We start from the raw sequence: 14,357 nt of genomic DNA, 5'->3' as shown, positions 1-14,357 counted from the left end.
GTAAAGCCCAAGCCTGTCTGTCTTGTCTGTTTGGGGTACGATCTGAGGACTTGTTCAGGCCCAGAAGGGTCCCCAGCCCACTCCTGCTGGGAATCAGGGTAGAAGCGTGTCAGTCCCTGCTGTGTCCCGGATTCCAGACCTGAGGCATCAGGTGCCCTTGGGATCCAGAGGCTCCAGCTAGGAGAGGCAGGCCCCTGTCCCAGGGCTCCATGCTGGCCCTGCAGGCCCAGGCAGGGCAGTCAGCACCTCCTGTGGGCAGGCAGGGGTGGGCACCAGCATCCCCACCATGCAGGCTGACCCGCGTGTGCGTCTGTGTGTCTGCATGTGCACCTGTGTGCTCTGCCCCTGCAGCCAAGCAGCAGGACGGGGCAGCCGCCATGGAGATGCAGCCCCTCAAGAGTGCCGAGGGCGGCGATGCCGACGACAAAAAGAAGGCCAACACGCACAAGAAAGAGAAGTCCGTGCTGCAGGGCAAGCTCACCAAGCTGGCTGTGCAGATCGGCAAGGCAGGTGAGTGCGCTGCGGGGGACACAGGGCATGCAGTGACAGGCCACAGAGCCCTGCCCCAAACTGGGCCTCATGAGATGGCCCCTGAAGCCTGCCCTTCTCTGTCACAGCAACCAGTCTGAATCCTGTATACTGTACATGCTCACTTAGCACTTGGCAAGGTAGAAGAGTGAAGCTAAAAGCCTGGGTTTTGGGGGCAGACTACCTGTATTCTGTCCAGCCTGGCTGCGAAAACGTGGGCAAATAACTTCACCTAGCTCGGAGCCTCTGTCTCCTCGTCTGTAAAGTGGACATAACGGTTATCCCTACTTCACAGGTTGCTATGAGGATTAAAGGAGATTATGTATACAGAGCTCTTAGCACTTGGCATGTGCGGTGGCTGCAAGGCCTGCAGTTCTAGGCAGCACGGACTTTATCCTGAGGAAGTGGGAGCCATGGAAGAGGTTTGAGCAGGGGAAGGCAGGGAGGGATTTGGGCTTTATAATGAGCACCCTGGCTTCAAGTGCAAAGGCAAGATTGAAGAGGTTAAGGGCAGCACCAGTAGCCCAAGGAGAATCCCGTTGCCTGAGCCCCAGCACAACAAGCCAGCTTCGCAACTGAGGTAGTGGCTTCAGGTGATGGTTGGTGACAGACAGTTCCTGGCCCAGGAAGCCAAGCCCAGCTGCAAGATGAGCCTCCACCCTCTAACGCGGCCTTGGCCTCCCCTCCTGGGTAAGGATGTGGCAAACACCAAGGCCTCCCCACCTGGCCGCTCCCTCCTCCACGGCTGTCTCCCCAGCTCTAATTATAGACACCATGGCTGGGGAAGGGAGGCAAATTACAGGCTTGGCTGTCTATATTTAAACTCGGGGGCCAGTGACAGCTCCCGACTGCTGGGAGCTTGGCTTCCCACCCCTGCGACTGTCAGACAGGGATAGTCCCAGCTCTGAGGCTTTGCAGCTGGAGGTGGGGATGGGAGAGATGGGCCCAGGGATGTCCTCCAGCCCTGCCATCGCTGTCACAGGCAGAAGCCTCTGTGAGAACATGGCACTGGGGGGGTGGGGGAGGTGGGAACTAAGCCATGAAAATACCTCATGGCCTTCAAAGTCCCTCTCCCTCTCCCACGTTGGCCCTGCCAAGAATGGAGTTCACAGTCAAGCACTCCTGCTTTCACGTCACACCTCTGCCTCTTTCTTGGGCTGAATTCCCTGAAAGCAGAACTGAGATGGGTGGGCAGGGGACTTATTGAGATGGTGCTCCCAGGTGAGGCCAGCAAAGGGTCAAGGCCGGGGAAGAAGCCAGATGCAGCTGAGATTTCTGGAGAACTCCTAGTCTGGCATGACCCCATGGAAGCTCTGGAGCACCAGCCGCACGGCAGGGCCTGTCCCACCCAGCAGCACGTGGGCTTCAAGACCCCATGTCAGCCACTGGATATTGGCCGTCAGATTGGGGATGGGTACACTGCCAGGCACTTTGTAATGAGGGGACTCCAACTGCTCCAGTATGGTTCTTCTCTGGCAGAGACTGCAGCTATGACCAGTCTCTGCAGCCCCTGCAGTGGCACCTGCAGCAAGTGGGGTGTGAGCACACAGCACTAGCAAGAGGGACCCCAGCATATCTGGGCAGGTAATCAGTGGTGTTCCGACAGCTACAGCATCTCCCTGGCCTGTGGCCATGGGCAAGTCACTTCCCCTCTCTGAGCCTTTGTTTCCTCATCCAAAAAGTGGCCACCTGCTGTTTCATCTACCTGGAACGATCTTCCCCTAGGTCACCACGTGGCTGCTTCCCTCATTGTTCCAGTGTCTGCTCAAATATCACCTTCCCCAGGAAGCCTTCCATGAACACCCTAGTTAACGCGGCCACCCCATGTCACAGCATTTATCCGCACCTGAACTTACCTGGTTCATGTGATTTGTTTCTTGTCTGTCTCCCCCTCTAGAAGTCAGCTCCCCAAGGACAGGGGCTCATCTTCTTTACTGCTGTGTCCCTAGTTCCTAGACTAGGAATGACTACATGCCTGGCACGTCGTAGGTTCCCAGAAGGTATCTGTCGAATGAATAAGTAAAGTATACCAACTTTACATCATTATCGTGTGAAAGCTCTATGCAAACAGTTCTTTATTCAGCACACGTTTCTTGAGCGCCTACTGTATGTTGGGTGCGTGCTAGGTGTTTTGCCTTCATTTATTACATTTGAGCCTCACAAAACTATATAAAGGAAATATGCATCCCTGTTGTGCAGAGCAGGAGACTGAGGCTCAGCGAGGATCAAGGACTTGCCCCAGGTCACAAAACAAAGAAGTGGCAGAGCTGGGAGGTGAGCTGGGGTCTGCCTGACCCTGAGGTCAAAGCCAAGGGTTTAGTCCACACCTCGCTCCCCAGTGCCCTCTGCCCCCGGACCCCACTGAGCAGCATCCCCTGCATTGCAGGCCTGGTGATGTCAGCCATCACGGTGATCATCCTCGTGCTCTACTTCACTGTGGACACCTTCGTGGTCAACAAGAAGCCATGGCTGCCTGAATGCACGCCTGTCTACGTGCAGTACTTTGTCAAGTTCTTCATCATTGGTGTGACAGTGCTGGTGGTCGCCGTGCCCGAGGGGCTCCCTCTGGCTGTCACCATCTCGCTGGCCTACTCGGTGAAGGTGAGCAGGGAGGACAGCAGGACCAGCTGGCTATGGCAGCCCTTAGCTGGGGTCGGTGGGGAGCACAGGTGGGTTCTGGGGCTGGGACAAGCTAAGAAGCAGCTGTGGACGCACTGGGGGCTCAGAGAGAGGACGCACACAGAACAGCAAACTCACACACCTTCAGGGAGTCCAGGGGCCTGTGGCAAACCAGAGATCCATGCCTTGGCTAAAGGAGTCCCGTTATTCTGCCTCACCCAGGGTTGCCTTGTGCGGATGCAGGCCCAGTGCTGCCCGATCCTCATATTTTTCCAAGAGAATCCAGAAATCTGGACTTCATATAAACTCTCCCGATTTTCAGATATTGACAGTCAACCCAACTTTAAAAAATAAAATAAAATGCAGACATCACTGTGCAGGCCAAAACTCATCCTGTACCACCAAATTTAGGCAGAAGTCTGGTCATCACAGGTACAGGCACCGTGGTAGCCGTAGTGCTTGCATAGCTGATCTCAAAGGTATGAAAGACAGAAGCCGAAAGCAAAAAGGAGGCTCCCCTTGGATATGGGCTGAAAATATAAGAGGTTTTCAAAGCAGTTAGATGAGGGGCTGGGGCCAGGAATGCTTGCTGGGGAAGCTTGGGTCTGGGCTGTTCCTAAGCGCCACGCTGATGGCAAAGCCCCACCTCTACCTCCTCGCAGGCCGCAGCTCTCTGTGGAGCCCCACACTGCAAGTCTGACCTTCCTTGGGTCCCCCCCAGGTTGTCACACCCCAGCCTCTCTTTCCTGCCTTGACGCCGTGGTTCCCCACCTCAGAGGGCAGGGATCTGGGCTCCTGCTTCCCAGTGCCCTGGTGCTGGGATGTCCCCACAAGGGCAGAGGCATGGTCACGTTTATAAACAAGACATTCACTCTGAGAAATTGGCAGAGCCGTTGGAGGGCACAGTGAGCATCAGTTTCCAAGCTGGAATTTGGGCTGGGTTCTCCGATGTAATTTCATACAGAAAAGAGATCTCCAGGCTGGTGCCAGAAAGTGGCAGCTCTGTGTAAAGGATACGGCCTTTATCGTCTCCCTGTTTTAGGATTTTCAAAGAAACGCAAACCAAAACCCAAACAGGTCACAACACAATGTTCACTGGAGGCCTGGGGCCGGGAGAGGGTGACTTGCACAACCACGAGTAGGGCGCCCATAACCACCCCGCCAAGCTCTTTGACAGTTGCACAGAGCTGGTTTGGGGGATCATGTACAGAATTTCAGGCTTCTGTGCCTTCTGCAGTTCGTGTCTCTGGCACCTGATGCCTTCGGCCGTCTTAGGTAGCATTGCTTGTACAGTACCTTGATAAACTTAGCAGAGCACCCAAGCCCAGGAAGGGAGACCACTGTCTGAGCCTGACGTGGGAGCCGCCATCAAGAGCATAAAGATGATCACTTAGACCAATGCTGCACAATACAGATATGAGCATGCTTCAAAAGGTTCATGGAAAAACAGAATTAAAAGATAATATGACAGTACCCTGGCAGAATGTGAGCCGTGTATGTAATTAAAATTTCCTAGTAGCCATTATTTTTTAAAAAGGAAAAAAGAAACAGATGAAGTTAATTTTAATAATGTAATTTACTTAACTCTTTATGTCTAAATTATCAATCTAATGATTTTTAATCATTATAAAAATTATTAATGAGATACTTCTTTGACATTTCTTTTTTCATAGCATTTTCAAAACCCGATGCATATTTTGGACTAGCCACATTTCAGGTGCTCAGTAGCCACATGTGGCTCTGGGACTGAACAGCGCAGACTCAGAGATTCTTAGGCCCAACAGACAAAGCCTCTTCAGAGAGTACAGATGGGCCGAGGCCTGATGGAAAGGTCCCGGCTATGAGGTTAAACAGCTGGGCTCAAAACCCAGCTTTAAACCTCACCAGGTGTGTGATCCTGGTCAAATCACTTTGCCTAGATTTCTTCGATTGCCAGAATCCTCTCAGTTCTCTCAGGATTCTTCTACCATCTGACAAGAAAATAAATGCAGAAAGGCTTTGCACACTGTAAAGTGTGTTGCAAATTCAGATTGCTGTTAAGCATCCATTCGATGCACACTTATTGTTACTATTCTCACGAGTTATAGTGAGAGAAACCGCAGTAGCATATGATCCTACCAATACTCATTTTTTAGTAACATAAACCTCTATTAAAATTATTCTAATCGCACTCCTCTTTTACCCTTGTTATAGAGCATTATAACGAGGAGCAAGACGAAAAGAATTCAGATCCTTAGGCACAGACTAAAACTTCTCATTCAGCCTCTAGCAATTTCTCTAACTTGTCAGATAGGACCACGACATCCAGGGGGCTACATGAAGACTGGTGGTTCCTTGAGAATTACTTTATCACATTACTTGCTTGGGAATCTGGGAGGAGCTAGGAGTATAGAGCTAGGCCAGAGAGAAGAGAGGCGTATAGAAGAAAATAAATAATAATATGTCTAGTACTATTCCATTGTGTTATGAATTTAAAAAGAAAGGATGTCAGTATATAAGATCAGCTCAGTATCAGTTCTGGGTGGTAGCTTATGGCTGGGTTTTTTTTTTTTTTTTTCTTTTTTTTTTCTCTCTGTGTACCTACATTTAGAAGAAATTTGTAGTTTTTATTATGCAGGTTACAATATGTGTTTGTTTTAGAGAAAGGAATCCATAGATTTTTTTAAAAGACAATAAAAATCTGTAATTCTATTAATATTTTGATATTTTTCCAGATAATTTTCTATACGTATAAACATATATATATATCCTAAATATATTTACTTTTGGTGAAATTTAAGTGACAATGAAAACCGGGCACCAGTAAAAGATGATACATTTGAGAAAAATCCGTAACTACATAAGGAATAGTTGTTTATGTAATCAGGAAGGACCCAACCTTAATTTATTTAATTTGTGTTGATTTAATTTTCTTTACGTTAATTTAATTTATGTTATTAGAGAGGACCCAAACTTAATTTTCTTTAATTTTTTAATTTAAATTTATTTAATCTTCCCCCTATTTTTTCTGTAAAGAATGTAGATTACTTCTGTAATCCAAATTAATAAATTCAATTAATCTAAATGGTTCAAATAATGAAAGAGAAGGGAAAGGGCCACGCACACACAAGCAGCCCGGGTGTCAGAGGCTGTGGCAGCCTCTGCGAGTGCGGTAAGCACAGGTGCAGACTGGCAGCCCTGCCTCGTTTACTGTGCGTTCACCCAGCACCCGCAGGCGCCCCTTGCTCCCCAGCTCCCTCTCCGCACTGTCACCCTCTCACCTGCCCCCTCCCAGAAAATGATGAAGGACAACAACCTGGTACGCCACCTGGATGCCTGTGAGACCATGGGCAACGCCACAGCCATCTGCTCGGACAAGACAGGCACGCTGACCACCAACCGCATGACAGTAGTGCAGGCCTACATCGGCGATGTCCACTACAAAGAGATCCCCGACCCCAGCAATGTTAACAGCAAGACCATGGAGCTGCTGGTCAACGCCATCGCCATCAACAGCGCCTACACCACCAAGATTCTGGTAAGTGGGTGCCAGCCCCTCCTCCACTAGAGGGAGCAGCATCTGTGGGATGATGCAGACGTACGGGGACGTACTGGGCAGATTGAGCAATGTGATTTGGACTTTCAAATCCTGCTGATATATTTTGGTGTAGTCAGAGAGTAACCAAATCATTTCTCTTTGACTTATTATTCTTAGTATAGAATGTTCATGTGACAAAAAAAAAAGATTGTTGTTAACTGTGTTTTTCAAATCCTGTCATTTATACCCCCCACACACAAACAACACCAAATCTTTTTATTAGTTAGCTTTTGCTACATAACAAACCACTCACAAATATAGTGACTCAAAACAAAACTGTGTATTTAGCTGGCAATCCTGTGGGTCAGCGTTCAAGCTGGGCTCCGCTGGGTGGTTCTTCTGCTCTCAGCTGAGCCCCCTCATGCATCTGCGGTGGTTCAGGTGGACAGCTCTGCTCGCCTTGGCAGGACTGCAGGCTGATCTATCTAGCACAGCCTCAGCTGGGCTGGCTTATCTCTGCGTGGCCTCACCTCCTCCAGTAGGCTAGTCTGGGCTTGTTCATGTGGCAACAACAGGGTTCTGAGAGACAACAGAAGTGTGTGAGGCCTTTTGAGGCCTGGGCTCTGAACTTTGCCACATTCCGTTGGCCAGTGCAAGTCAGGCCAGCCCAGATTCACGAGGTGGGATAAAGGACATGTTCTCTTGGTGGGAGGTATTGCAAAGGGCATGGATTCAGAGAGGGGAATAATTGTTAGCAATAGTATTAATATTACTGTTTTGATAAGAAAACCCTCACATTACTGCCTCAGCTTAAACTGACTAAACTCATCATGCTGTGATCCCTATTTGGTTTTGAAGCACAGGTTGCCTCTTTGCAATTAACCAGCATTTGGATGAAGAGAAACCCAGAGTTTCATCCATCCAGATGTCCGTCAGTACTCAGATGTAGGGCATTTCTGCCTTGTGAGCATCTGGGTGATCGGCTGGGCTTTTTTGTTTACCCTCCAAATGTGCCCAAGCCCTGACCTCCCCCTTCTGCCCCTGAGCCAGCTCCAACCTTCATGATCAGGTTGGGTTTGTGGGAGCCACCAGCAGCTTTATAGAAACGGGGCAGAGAGCATGAGTCAGCAGTGAGGCCAGGGGCTGGTGGGGGGAGGAGGCAGCGGGTTCTGCACCGTCCACTGTGCTATGGCTGAGATGCCACCCACATCCCCCTGCAGCTGCAGGCTAAGGGAGGCGGAATTGACAAAGGGGGAAAGTAGGTCGGAGAACACGTGCAGACGGGTGGCAGAGAGCCCTGGGGGTGAGGCGAGAAATGACAATGTTTTTGTCTTCTTTCCCCTGATTTGGGGATCAAGGGAGATTGGTAATGCTTTATTCTCTTCCCCGGGCCTTCCTAAAATAACTGAGATGCTGTTAATGATGTCATTGTGCAGACGTGGCAGAGGGGAACAGGGCGATTCCCAGAGCAGGCTTCAGGCCATGGGGTGACCCATGGGCACAGGCCTGCAGGGTGGGCTTAGACTGAGATGTGTGTTACTCAGTTCCAGTGAAAAGGAGTTCTTGGGATGTTCCAAGAGGGCTGCAGAAACATCCCCGTGTTGATAAGTCTTGATCTGGTAGTGCATCATAGCATTAGAGACAAAGCTGAAATCTCATTTCCAGATGTTGGTGGACTGAGGCTGTGTCCAGATGGCATAAAGGACAGCGGTCAGTCTGTCCACTTGGGGAGAAGATGCAGCTGGTAAGGCTGGAGAGAGGTCAGGGACCTGGGAACTGGGTTCCTGGTTTGTAATCCAGGCCAGGTCACTTACCTCTCAGGCACCAGTGTCCCCCTCTGTGCCTTGAATCCAGCATCGTAGGACCCCTGTGCCTGTCTTTCTGGGTCTGTCCTGAAAGTACCCTGGCCACAGGTACTCCTTGCAGGGGGCTGATGGCTATCAGTGTGAGAGGGACAGCAGAGCCCTGGCTATGATTGGGTGGTGGTTAAAACTCATACTTCAGAGCCAGACGTCCTGGGTTCAGACCCCTCACTAGCTGTGTGAATGGAACGAGTTACTTAATCTCTCTGTGCCTCAATTCCTGGGGGAAACAGGATTATCATGAGGATGAAATGAGTTCGTAAGTGGAAAGTGCATGGCACAGTGCCTGGCACACAGTCGGCACTCAGTGTGACCAGTGTTGTTATTCAGCAATAAAATCACTCATCGAGAGAGGATCCCTTCTGCAGCAGTGCAAAGGCTTACAAATAAACAGGCAGCAGAGACATCACAGCAAGAGAGAGAAAGGGTCTTGCCTAAAGCCATACAGCCAACTTCTGGATACCCTAAAGCCAGCTGCTGAGTCAGGGTGTCCAGACTAGGTTCCTGGTCACCAGAAGCAGTCCTGCAGCACCATCAGCCTATGGTGGTCTTGGAAAGGAAGACCCGGGGCCCAGAGGGTCACATTTATCACAGCCCGGGCCTGCCAGCCATATGGGGGACAGAGGTGCTCTCGGGGGCTGCCCTTTCTAGGCCTAGATGCAGACTGAGAAAAAGCTGAGGCTGCTTGGTCCAGGATATAAGTCTAGCCCCCTCCAAACCAGGCTGGGAAATCTAGACTGCAGGACATTCTGAAACCATGCAAGAGAGACAGGGCAACATCCATCAGCCTCACAGCACATCAGCTTTGGCTGGCAAAGGAGCCTGGCCTGGAAAAATAAGACCCGGGGCAGGGCTGGGCTCCTGCATGCTGTATTTCCTCCTCCATGAGGGCACCAGTTCTGCTGGTCTTCTTGCTGTCGGATGCAGACTGTGGGCTCTCTGAGAGCGAGAGACACAGCTGAGTCTTCTCTAGTCACCCTGGCACAGGCTTTTGGGAAGTACTGGGTGGATGGTTGGGGTAAGTGAATTGACTGGTGAATAAATGCATAGATGTGTAATCAGTGAGATGAGGAATAGGTAGGGAAAGGGAGGGAGGGATGGATATATGTGGGGATGGATGGATGGGATGGGTGGATGTGTTGGTGGGTGGGATGGAAGGGTAGATGGATGCACATGTGGGTGGGTAGATAGGTCGACATCAATTGATAAGAGTATTAGGATAGGACTGATACCTCTACCTTCTACTTTCTTGTTTTTGCGGAAGCAGGAGGGAGGAATTGACCTCAAAACCAGTCCCATAGCCAACACCAGTGTTCCCTCAGTACCTGCAGCTTGCTGAGCTGGCCTCTTCTGCAGCTGCCCTCAGCCATACAAGCTGCAGTGATCCAGAGACTTCCTGATTAGCTGGTGGCTTTTATTCTTTTAAAAAATGAAACTAGATGAATATTTGCAAGGGTAGATTATGTGGGTTTCACCTATATGGATTCACACCTTAGAGAACACCTAATCCAGCCCTCTCACTTTATTCTGAAGCCAAGAAATGGGAAGGGACTTGTCCCAAGTCACCCCATAAGTTAGAGAACTTAGAATCCAGATGTCCTGATACCCAGTCCAGGAAGTGATGGTTAAGAGCTTTGGCTCTGAAGTCCAAAAAACCCAGCTATAGCACTCAGTACCTATGTGACCCTGAATCAGTTACTTAACCTCTCCAAGCCTGTTTTCCAGTCTGGAAAGTGAGCATATCATTAATCATAATTGCTAACACTTAGCCAAGCTCAATGCTGAGTGTTTACCCTATATTGCCTGTAAGACCACCCTGCAAAGTAGGTGTTCTCACACTCCCAATTCATAGATAAGGACCCTGAAGCTGGGAGCAATTAAAGATCTTGCCCAGAGTCCCAGAGCAGATAAGTGGCTGGACCGGGATTGGAACCCAGATCTGTGTGATTCAGAGCCTATGCAAGTCACCACCCCCACATGCCCCACTCGTCCAGCTACACCTGTGCCTTGAGACTGTTCAAGGGCTGCTATGAAGGTTCGATGAGGTAATGTAGGTGGAATACCCAGCACAGTGCTTGATATGGACCAGGCGCTCAGATCACATTAGTTATTACTCTCATTACCTCTATTATTCTTTCTGAACCTTACCCTCTGGAGTTAGCTTTGCCGGCCACTGTCTTCCTTGACCCTACACAGCCCTTTCAGACCATCAGGCCAAATAGGACCATCCGCATCTTGCAGCTGAGAAAGTGAAGCTGCAGAAACATCAAGTAAACTGCCAGGGTTACTCCTGATTGCCAAGTGGCAGAAGTAGGCCCAGAGGATTCTGGAGGCATTCACCAACCAGGCAAGGGGGTAAGCATTCCAAGCAAGGGACACAGCTCCAAAAAGGCCCAGACACCTGAAGATGCATGGCTCATTCAGGAAACGGGACAGTCTGTGGCCTGGACACTTCTGCGGGGCCAGAATGATGAGAGGTGAGGTCGGGAGGGCTGAGGGGAGCTCGATGATAGCAAATACGCCCCTAAGAGACTTCTCCTCACAGTGCTCAGAAAGAACCACCCCAGGCACGGGTGGAGGGTGGTGTGGAGGCCTCGGCTGCAGGCAGGAGGCCAGGAAAGGATGCCCAGGAAGCCAGCCTCAATTCCATGCCCCGTCCCTTCTTTCCACTCTTATTTCTAATCATTAGGAACTAAACTCGCCCTCTGAGGGAAGGTGTGTGAATCATCTTCAAGTTAGAAAGTGCTTTCCTGCCTCAGAAATGCTGGCACACCCTCAGATTTCCTTTGCGGTCTCCAACTCTTTGTATGTCAAGATTTCTTCGAGCTTCTTCTCATCAGCCCTGCTGCTCTCCAAACCACAGCTGAGCTGCAAGATGGAAATAGCTCTTTCCTCAGACTTTTGAGGCATGTGCTTTCCTGGGAAAATCTTCTCTGCCCACGTTTATTCTATGTACTGAAAACCACCCAAGCAGACTTTAATTTCATATTTTACGAAACCTCTTTTAAAGTAGGTTGAGACTACAGTTGACATTTGAATTATTAAACTGAAGATGGGTGCTTGTGGAGCTGTGCAAGTTTATGGCATATTATTAAAACAGAAGCTACTAAGAGAAAAACACATCTCTATGGAGCCCCTGGAATGGTTCTGGAGGAAGGATTTCCCTGGCAGGATGGTCTTCCTGAATAAATAAGCCAAACTTGGCCTAGTTAGAGACAGCAGGTCCTCAGCGTACCCCATGCCCAAACTGCAGTGGCTACAACACCACCTGCGCAGGCAGCCACAGCAACCCCCAAAAGGCAGGAAGGATCTGCTTGATTAATTTCCCATAAATCTGAGAACTGGGGCAGATGGTAGGGAGGGTCGAGGAGAAGGGGGAAAGGAGAGTGGCTCTGGGAAGCAGAGAGAGCCCTTGAACTTGGCTCTCCTGGCGTCAAACCCACGGTTCATTCTAATACTTGAATGAGCCTCAAAGTCCCTCTGAGGCTGGGCTCCGGCCAAACCAAGGGTGCTAGAGGGGTGGAAGACTCTGGAAGGGACTTTGCAGGGCATTAAGATAGGGAGGTGGGGTGGGGATATAGTTTTTGTGTATGAAATGGCAGGAACCTTGGTGCTGAATTCAACAATGTTTTTTGGTTTTTGTTTTTCTTTTTGCAAACACCATCTCTGGGAGAAGAGTTTAAAGCAAATCACCCCAGAAGGAGGATTTCAGTTTCTAACAGAGCTATTAATCCCTGCATCCCACCCTCTTACCTGCACTCTCCCACATGCTTACACACGCACACACGCATCATACACATACCATACACACACACACCACATATACACCACACCACATATGCTCCACACACACCACACACCACACAAATCACACACACCACACACACACCACAACACACCATACACATACCACACACACACCACACACACCATACACACATACCACACACTACACATACACACCATGCACCACAACATACACACTACACACCCCATATGCACATCACACACCACACATAACACCACACACACCATATACCACATCCACACACACGACACAACACACATGACACCACACACACACACACCATGCACACGACACACAACACACACCATACACACCACATACAGCATACACACAGCATATACACACACTATACATACCACACACCCTATACACACCACACACTATACACACACTGTGCACCACACACACACCATACACACAGACACACACACCATACGCACATCACACCACATATACACACACCATATGCACACCATACACACACACACACCACACACCATACACACACACACACCACACACCATACACACACAACACACACACACACCATGCAAACGCACACAGCACACATACACAATGCATTGGTGATCTTGGGAAGGCCTCAAGGAGTTTGCTTTCCAGGAGTGTGTCTCCACATTCCAGGGATTTCTGTCACCCTGGACACCCATGCCAACCTCCTGCCTTCCCAGCCTCTGGGGAAGATCCGTGGCTCATGGAGTGGCTCGGCCACCTCACTCTCCTCAGGAGGTCTGGCGCTCAGGAGCTCCTGGGGAAGCAGGTCCTGAGATGACAATTCTGGAGGACAAATGCTACCAAAATTCCATCCCATCTGGTGTCCCATTGGCAGCACCCCACACACGAACACAAAATTAGTCATTGATTCATTGGACAAACGTTCACTGAATACCCCACAGTGCGGAGATGAGCCAGGCAGACGGCCCTGCCCTTGTGGACTGCAAACCAGTCACCCTCTGGTAAGCTAATTAGTGAGTGGTCTCGAATGCCAGCAAAGACAGGCAGAGCTGCTGAGAGAGCTTGCTATGGGGTGCAGAGATGGGAACACGGGGGGCAGATCCTGGCCAGCCACTTGCTAGCAGTACAACCTCGTGCCTCTCTGGACCTCAGTGTGCACAACTGTAAAATGGGAATAATAACAGCCCCCGCCTCTTAGGGAGTGGTGAGGATTCAACTAAATGATGCACCTGAACAGCTTAGTAAAGTTATGAGCACAGAGTAGGCATTTGAAAAAACAGACTCAGCCACTGCTAGGAGGTTGGGGTGGTGGTTAACCTGGGCATCTATCGGGGCCTCACTGCACATGCCTGTCCTGAAACGATGTGGCTAGGTCACCAGAGACAGCCAGTAAGCATAAAGTCTTTTTCTGAGTCCCTCAGAAAAAAATCATCATGTTGTAGTTACTGCAGTTTACCACGAGACAGGCCTTGTTACCGTAGGGGTTTGGGTTTTTTTGTTTGGTTTGGTTTGTGTTTTTTTTAAGCTTTTAAAACTGTTTTAATTGTGGGTGAAATACATAGGCATAAAATTTGCCAGGTTAACCATTTTTAAGTGGACAGTTTAGTAGCTTTAAGTACATTCATATGGTTGTGCTACCATCGCCGCCACCCAACCATAGAATTCTTCTTTTTCCAAAACTGAAACTCTGCACTCAAACAATAGCTCCCCGTTTCCCCTCCCTCCAGCCCCTGGCAACCACCATTCTGTTTTCTGTCTGTTTGAATTTGACTACTCCAGGTACCTCATATAAGTAGAATTATACAGCGTTTGTCCTGTGTGACTGGCTTGTTTCGCTTAGCATAGTGTCCTCAAGGTCCATCCATGTGGGAGCATGTGTCAGCATTTCCTCCCATTTTTAGGACTGAATAATACTCCACTGTCTGGATAGACCATATCTTGTTCATCCATTCATTCATTGATGGACACTTGGGTTGTTTCCACCTTTTGGCTGTTGTAATAATGCTGCCATGAACATGGGCACACAAATATCTCTTTGAGTCCCTGTTTT

At 49.6% G+C, this 14,357-nt stretch overlaps 1 protein-coding gene across 15 annotated transcripts in view; it reads left to right on the top strand.

Annotated features, from left to right (window-relative positions):
• The window catches only part of ATP2B2 (ATPase plasma membrane Ca2+ transporting 2), a 114,992-nt gene that overhangs the window by 64,863 nt on the left and 35,772 nt on the right, over positions 1 to 14,357 (top strand). For 14 of the 15 annotated variants that reach the window (XM_063114973.1, XM_063114971.1, XM_063114967.1 and 11 more), the window contains 3 exons: positions 352 to 510; positions 2,915 to 3,129; positions 6,422 to 6,664. In XM_063114973.1, coding sequence (XP_062971043.1) covers positions 352 to 510; positions 2,915 to 3,129; positions 6,422 to 6,664 — 617 coding nt within the window. The remainder of the gene's footprint in view (positions 1 to 351; positions 511 to 2,914; positions 3,130 to 6,421; positions 6,665 to 14,357) is intronic. The other variant, XM_063114968.1, reaches the window with a different exon arrangement.

Source organism: Cynocephalus volans, chromosome 11 (genome assembly GCF_027409185.1).
Source record: "Cynocephalus volans isolate mCynVol1 chromosome 11, mCynVol1.pri, whole genome shotgun sequence".
Taxonomy (NCBI): domain Eukaryota; kingdom Metazoa; phylum Chordata; class Mammalia; order Dermoptera; family Cynocephalidae; genus Cynocephalus; species Cynocephalus volans.
Note: the sequence above shows the minus strand (reverse complement) of the source record. Positions and strands in the feature narration are given on the sequence as shown.